Here is a 7384-nt window from a genome sequence, read left to right as displayed (position 1 = left end):
GCGGGCCCAGCCGCTCCGCGGCATGTGGGATCTTCCCAGACCGGGGCACGAACCGGTGTCCCCAGCATCAGCAAGAGGACTCCCAACCACTGCGCCACCAGGGAAGCCCCAGTACAATGATTTTGCCCTAATTTGTCATGTTAAAAATGTTTAAATTCAGGATAATATAAGTAGAAACTTAGATCACAAAACAGGTTACCCCACTGAAACAGTGTTCTACAAATTCCTGCCACACATTCTTAATTGACAACTGACATTTTCACTGTTACATGGTAGTTATATTTTTATACCATTTCGAGATAAACACAGCAGTGGAACGTGCCAATATCTCAGTTAGTCTATGGGAAGATTAGGATTTTCATTTAAATTCTGCATATTTAAGCAGAGGAAGTGTTCAGAGGACCACGTGTGCATTTGCTAATTCTCAATAATGGTTTTCACAAGTTGCACTGTACATTTTCAGGCAGTTTTCAAGGAAGAATATTATTTTAATTCAAACTGTTACTTATCACAAAGCTATTTCTTTTTTTTCTTTAAACATCTTTATTGGAGTATAATTGCTCTACAATGGTGTGTTAGTTCTAATTATTTCTTGATACATCTTTCTGTTTCTTTTATTCTCCTTATTTTCTTTGATACTGATTTTGTGCTTTGAGAAGATTCAGGGGAAACATGGTAGGAATTTTGTAATAGCTGATGTGGAAGAGAACTCTGACTCTTATACCCGAAAGGGTAGGACTGAGATGAATTTATTAAAGTTACAAGTAGATAGATTTCAACTCAAAACAAAGAAAACCTTAAACAGAGCTATGCTGTGATCAAATTGGCTGCTGGAGACGACCTTAAGGGCTAGTCACTGGTGAAGTTCTAAGTATTAGACCACTTGGGGGCTTTGTTATAAGAAGGAATCAAGCAATGATCAGATTAGATTGAATGGCCTTTATGGTCTTTTTCATCTTAAAAGTCTGTGCTTCTATGAACATAGTCTGTGCTTCTATGAACACAGTAGTAATCTCACAGGATTAGTGCTTCCCCCCAACTAACAGAAGGCTTATTCCTTCATACCCTTGATATCCTTTGTGTTTGGTATAGCTGTGTAATTTATTTAATTAACATCCATTTCGATATCACACATGAAGCATCCATCACAGCTCATATATGTCAAGTCAGAGGCAGGGTGGAGGTGAGAATTTCTTCTTTGCTACTTATTTATTAGTATGAAATCATGTATCTGTTACTATATTGGGTGAGAACAACAAACTGTCCTATAATCATAAAAAACTGAATTATTTTAACAGTCATATTAGTCTTTGGTACTCTCTATGAAGAGCTAAATATATATAGCACACCATGAGATAACTGATTACTAACCTCCTTCATTTTTTCCAGTTCATTCTGCAGAGCTTGCTTTGCTATCTCAACTTCTATAAGCTGTTGCCTCAGTTTCTCATTTTCATCTTCTGTTGTTGTTCGCTTTTCTTCCACATTTTCCAATTCATGGTGAAGTCTCACAGATACATCCTTTGCTACCTAAAATGTTTTTAACAATAAAATGTAATTAAAGACAATACAACAAATGGGCTAAAGTTATACTAAAAGTACTAGAACCAATGTGTATATAGTGTCTACCATATGCCAGACATCATTCCAGATGCATTACATGTAAGCCATTTCACATACATAAACCATTTAACTCTCTCAACAATCCCATGAAATAGATCCTATTATTATTCCTGTTTTATAGATGAGGAAAACTGAGTCTCATGGAGGTAAAGTAATATGCTCAAGGTGACACAGCTAACAAGTGGCCAGGTAGTCTGGCTCTCCACTCTGTTCCCTTAATGTCTACATGACATCATGGTTATAAATGTTCAATTGTGTTTTATCATGTGTAGAGATTTCACAAGTCTCTAATTCCACAACAAAACTATGAGGTAGATGACTCCATTATCACTTATTTTAAATACTAGAAAATAAAATATTCCCAGGTAGGGTCTGGGGCTTGAATTTTGATCCTAACATTCCAGGTGCTTAGTTTTAAGAAATATTTTAGTCTTTGAGATTTTTGTTTGTTTGTTTAAATTAGTGTGTGCATTTTTGCCTCCTGTTTAAGATTACCTCAGAAATTTTAGGGTTTGGAAGAAAAGTGGGGCAGTCTGGTGCTGTAGCTCAGGACACAGGCTGTGGTTTTGGACTGGGTGGTGAGCCAGCCTGACCAACTACTAGCCAAGTTCCAGAGCTAGGGGCTGGGCACTTAACTTTCGTAAAAGGTTCATTGTGGGCACCTGTAAAATGATGCTATTCATAATCCCTTCCTTACAGGTTTTTTTCCTTGAGAACTAAATGAAATAATAATATGAGTAACAATGGTTGCCACAGTGCCTGGTGCCTAGTCAACACTTGACAGATGTCATAAAAAGGAAAAAAAGAGAAATGATACAACGGCTTTCATAAAATGTTTTCCCATGGCTTTCTTTAAAAAAAATACAAGATAATTACACTCGGCTTTTAAATCTTCATGAAATTAATACAATTAAAATTATATTTCGTTTGCTGTCCCAGACCATGAAGATAACATCTGATTTGCGTTGTCAGTGAATCTGCCTACAGTAAAACCGAACGAACAGACCACACCTATCTAAAAAACGCACTTCAAAGTTGAAATTTCTCCACTGGGGGAGACTCTGAAGAAACAACCTCACTAAGAACATGGTTCTTTCATTTAGCGCACTCTCCCTTTACTTTTCCAAAACGGACCACAAGCTGGACAGTTTTCCTTTCTGGGAGTTATCTAAGTGGTAATTACAGAAAGGAAGGAGTTCTGGAAGAAGGCGTTGGGGACGGGGGCGGCTTTCAGAGAGAAATCTTAACTCTAATATCTTCCCAGTGCTGTTCCTATTCCGGGCTTCAACTCCACTGAAGGAGTCTTCACCGCGCTGCTCGAGAGGGCCTGACTCCATCTGGCCTGCGCTTGGAGGACAGTCTCTGGAAGTCAGATCAAGGCCTGCGCTCTGCCACGCCGTTTCCGCCGCGGAAGGAGGCGCCCTCCTTCCACCACCTCTGTAATCGTCACGGTGGCTCCCAGGGCAGCCCGCAGAGCTCGCTCTCTGCAAGACCCTCCCCCCACACAGGACTCTTCAGACCCACCTGTCCGTTTTTCCTCTTCCCTTTCCGGGACCTCGACATTCTGTGATTGGCGCTGCGAAACTCCGTGTCCCTAGAGCTCTTTGCCAATCACCACTGAAGGCCTTTCAACGCAAAGCGCCCGTGACCTGAGTCCCCACCCACCGCCCCTGCCGCGCGCACCCCAGGCCCCGGCGCCGCAGACCTTGAGGTCCTGCTCCAGGCTGCGCAACAGCTCCCCGTCGATTTCCCCGGTCTGCGCGTAGCGGAGCCTTTTGCGCTCGGCTTTGCGGAGGCGGTACTGCAGGATCCGGCAGTTTTTGTTGGCTCTCTCCAACTCGTGGCGCATTTCCTGCAGTTGACAGGCATCCTCCTCGAAGAAAGTGTCCCTCATCTCGTCCATCTCGGTCCTCAGTTCATCGATCTCGTTCTGAGGCGGTGACAGGCCGCGGGTCAAAATTAGCTTCGCCTCCCACCCCTCGGACAGACACCGTCTACACCCCATCCCAGCTCCAAATTCTCAGCTTTACTGCTCCCTCTCCATGAGACAGGAATGACCCGGAGCTGAATGAACGAGAAGAAACTAGAAAAAACGGGCCCTCTTTAGGCCTTCCCTCGCTCTCCTACTCCAGCTCTGTCCGTGAAAAAGTGAGCCAAACCATAATAATCGGAGAAACGAAGGCCCAGATTTGGATCTAAATAAAAACCTAACGCTGCTGATCGCAAGCCCTTTTAGATCCGGAAAGGGCCTAGGGACCCCCTCCCATCATTTCCTGTTCCCCACCCTCTTGAAGGCTCCCTAACAGGTTAGCAGCCTCTCACTCCCGCCCGGACACGCCCTAATGCTCCGAGGCCCACACCTCCCCTCCTCCAACCCGTCCCCCACACCCTCCTCACCTTGAGAGTCTCGTTTTCCTCCCGCAGCTTCTCCATCTCCTCCTGCATTTCCTCCTGCTCCTGGAGCTGCTGCGGGTGCGGCTGCGACGAAGGGGGCGCCGCTGCCTGCATGCCGCCGCCGCCGCTCGCGCTGCCCTCTGCGCCCTGTTGGGGGCCCTCTGCTGCCGCCGCCATTGGGGAGGTGGGAGGGACTGCGAGGGGCTCACAAATGGCAGGGGCGCCAGCGACCGGAGAGCTGCGGTTGCTGCCGCCGCCGCCGTTCTTACTGTGCATCTGAGCCGCGGCCGCCGCCGCCGCCGCCGCCCGCTCTTTCTTGAGATGGAACTGGATGAGCTCAGACTGCAGACATCCTTCCTTCCAGTAGCTCCCTCCGCCACCGCTGCCAGGCCCCACAACGCCAATCCCAGAGTTTCTGCTGCCGGAGCCTGGGGTTTTGCCCGCAGAGGAGGTGGATGGCGAGGGGGAGGCCCCCTCCGCGCCGCTGCCGCCCCTCGGCTGAGCGCGTACGCTTTTCCCTCGCCAGCCCCTGGGCGGCGGCGGCGGCGGCGGCTGCGGAGCGCCCCCCTCCCTTTCCCCAGAGCCGCTGCCGGCTCCTCCTCCTTCCCCACCCCCTCCTCCTCCTTCTCCGAGAGGAGGGGGTTCCCCGAGTTTAGAGGACGCGGGCTCTAGCTCCCGGGGCGGCTCCTCCGACGCGCCAGGCCTCCTGACACCCACCGGGGCCAGGGTTGCCACGGGGGCCGCTTCAGCACCAGCCAAGGACTGGACAGCTCCCGGCGCGGCCCCCTTGGGCGCCAGGGGCGCGGCCTTCTCCGCCCCTCCTCCGCTTCCTCGGGCGCTGGCCGGAGGCGCCGTGCGGCTCCCGGTCTTGTTGCCCTGCTGCTGCTGCTGCTGCAGCTGCTGCTGTCGAATAGAATTGAGTTTAGTGCCAGCCCCTACCGGGGACCGGGTGGCCGCGGTGGTCTGTCGGACCGAATTGTCTCTCGGTCTAGCGGGTGACTGAGCACGCTGCTGCTTTCTGCTGCTGCCCTCCGGGTGCAAGCGAGCCTCAGTGGCAGCTGTGGCCGCAGAAGCTGCAGCTGTGGCAGGGGCAGCGCCCCCCGTCGGTGGCTGACTCATTGCGGTCTAGGAAGAATCTATCAGAGGCGATTTACAATAGTCTATCACCAGATCACTCTTCCCTCCTCACTGCCAGCAACCTTCCTTTCTAATCTGGGACAGAAACAAAAGAAGGAAAGCACACAGTGTGTCTGCATTGTTACAGAGCAAAGAGTGATTTTCCGTAACAAGAGAAGCCCTAGAAAATGAGATTTGGACGGCGCTTAATAGAAGACTAGACTTTAGAACTAGGATGTAGAATTGTCAATTCTCATTTTGCCCAGGGAGGCGCTATCTCCATCTCACGCCACCTCAGTAAAATGAAGATCTGAAAGCCGCTGAACCTCCCATTCTCACGGTAGCAGGTTATGGCAAGGATGGAGTCAGAAAGGAATTGACGGGAAGGGAGTTTTTTGTTTGTTTGTTTGTTTAAGAAGATAAGGTCAAGAAGCTTCAGAAGGAAAAGAAGTCCAAATGCTAGAACTGTCAATACCCTGATTTTTCAGCTTTGGTTTCCTCACTATCAAATCTGGGTTTCAAAGCCTAATTTCATGGAGAAAGTTTTAATTGATATTCCCAAGTGTCAATTAGATGAAAAGGGTTATGAAAGGGTTTTTCTTAGAGAACACTTGTTATGGATAAATGATACTTTTCTCAAACAGCTCTAGCCCTTAATGTTGCATTTTGTGAGAGAAATACAACCAATTTCCTTTAGACTAGAACTAAAAGAAAATATAAATAATGAATGACTTTAAGCCAACTTCAGTTTCAAGAAAATATGGCATTAAAAATCATCTATGTGGTTTAGTCATTAGCAGCGCTGAAAGGATTTTTCTTTTTCTTTTAATTTATTTATATTTTAGTTTTGAGAAATAAATTAAAAATCATTTGGAAAAATTTATTGGTGTCTCTGCACAATTTCTTAAATTACAGGTGATAACTTTTTCTACACTTATCTAAATTTCAATGTTCTTGTGAATTCTTTAGTTTTAAGTGTAATTGCTAAACAAAGTATTTTCATTATTAAGCACCTTCTCAGATGGTACATAACAGGCAAAGGTGTACTTTTAAAGTGCCCAGTCCTTTCCATGAAGCCAAATTCTAAGACAGAATGACCCTGCACCCAAGAAGGCTGGTGCATCCTCACTCACGGTGGTAAGATCAACTTCTGTTTTGTATTTTTTCCAAGATAAATCCATCACTGGCTTTTAAAATCTGGGAAATAGCAACTCAAAACCCATTGCCTCCTGTTTTTTCTCCCTAGTGATCCAGCTGCTTAGTCAGCTAGTCAGTTAGGTGCCTTTTCCTTAGAAATATAATTTCTCTCTAAAGGGCATGACTGAAAAGGGCATGACTAGGCAGAAAGTTCTGCTTAAAAAAAAAAATCCTCCTATTAGGGGAGGAGATACTTGCTAGTTACTTTACTAGCATTAATCCTGTTATTGTCTAAGTATCATAGCTTAGTCAATGTGTAGTAATCCCTCATTTTATAAAGAAATATTACTGGAAGGCTCCTCCACCTCCCTTTCTCTTTCTGGGATCTCCTTCCAACTCAATTTGGAAAATAACAGTGAACAAAGAAGACATGGGGAGGGAGAGGGAGGAGTCATCCATCAACTTATTTTCTACATGTTCTCCCAGAGCAACATGCTCCTAGAATATCTGGTCTAGTTCACTGGCAGGTCACACTAACCGGGATCACCCAAATAAGTTATATTGCCAATGCAAACTTATTTTTGTTTTGAATTAGGCAGAACCACTCTGAAGCTGACAGCCACCAGAGAACGCTTAATTCGGCCCCCATACAGCTCTATCGCAGGAGAAAGCTCGAGTTCCAGGAACTCGGCTCCCACAATCAAAGGTACCTGGCTGCTGTCACGTGGTTCTCACAAAGTACCAGGATGCTGTGTCTCTTTGAGGCTTCTCCTATGAAATTCGCCAACCCAGCAACCCCAGCACGGCCTAAACCAACAATTTTAATCTCAAGTTTTATCTGCCCAGTCACCCTCCCCATCCCTTTAGAAAATCCAGAACTGCTCACTTCTTGACAGAGGCGATGTTTTGAGGCTGGAGCAAATCGACAGCGCTTTCCTTCTGATCTTCCGGGCACCTCAGGGTTCTTACTGTGTCTTTTCGGAGACGAGGAGAGTTTAACTTCGTAGTTTTATATATGCGACTATCTGGCTGAGCACTTTTGACTTTGGACCGGTTCGCCCCAGTTCCACACCCACTCTGTTTCTCCAAACAATGGCGTTAACGTGGAGGCTCA

General features: G+C 46.6%; 1 protein-coding gene across 1 annotated transcript in view; it reads right to left on the bottom strand.

The window, feature by feature from the left end:
- MTCL3 (MTCL family member 3) overlaps positions 1–5136 on the bottom strand; it is a 40869-nt gene extending 35733 nt beyond the window's left edge. Inside the window, exons 1-3 of the mRNA XM_007447963.1 lie at positions 4021–5136; positions 3329–3553; positions 1372–1530 (exon numbers count right to left, since the gene is read on the bottom strand). Of these exons, the coding sequence (XP_007448025.1) occupies positions 1372–1530; positions 3329–3553; positions 4021–5136 (1500 nt within the window). The remainder of the gene's footprint in view (positions 1–1371; positions 1531–3328; positions 3554–4020) is intronic.
- Between the last annotated feature and the right edge of the window lie 2248 nt (positions 5137–7384).

This window comes from Lipotes vexillifer, unplaced genomic scaffold, assembly GCF_000442215.2.
Source record: "Lipotes vexillifer unplaced genomic scaffold, Lipotes_vexillifer_v1.1 scaffold756, whole genome shotgun sequence".
In the NCBI taxonomy this organism is placed as follows: domain Eukaryota; kingdom Metazoa; phylum Chordata; class Mammalia; order Artiodactyla; family Lipotidae; genus Lipotes; species Lipotes vexillifer.
This window is presented reverse-complemented; position numbering and strand designations above follow the sequence as displayed.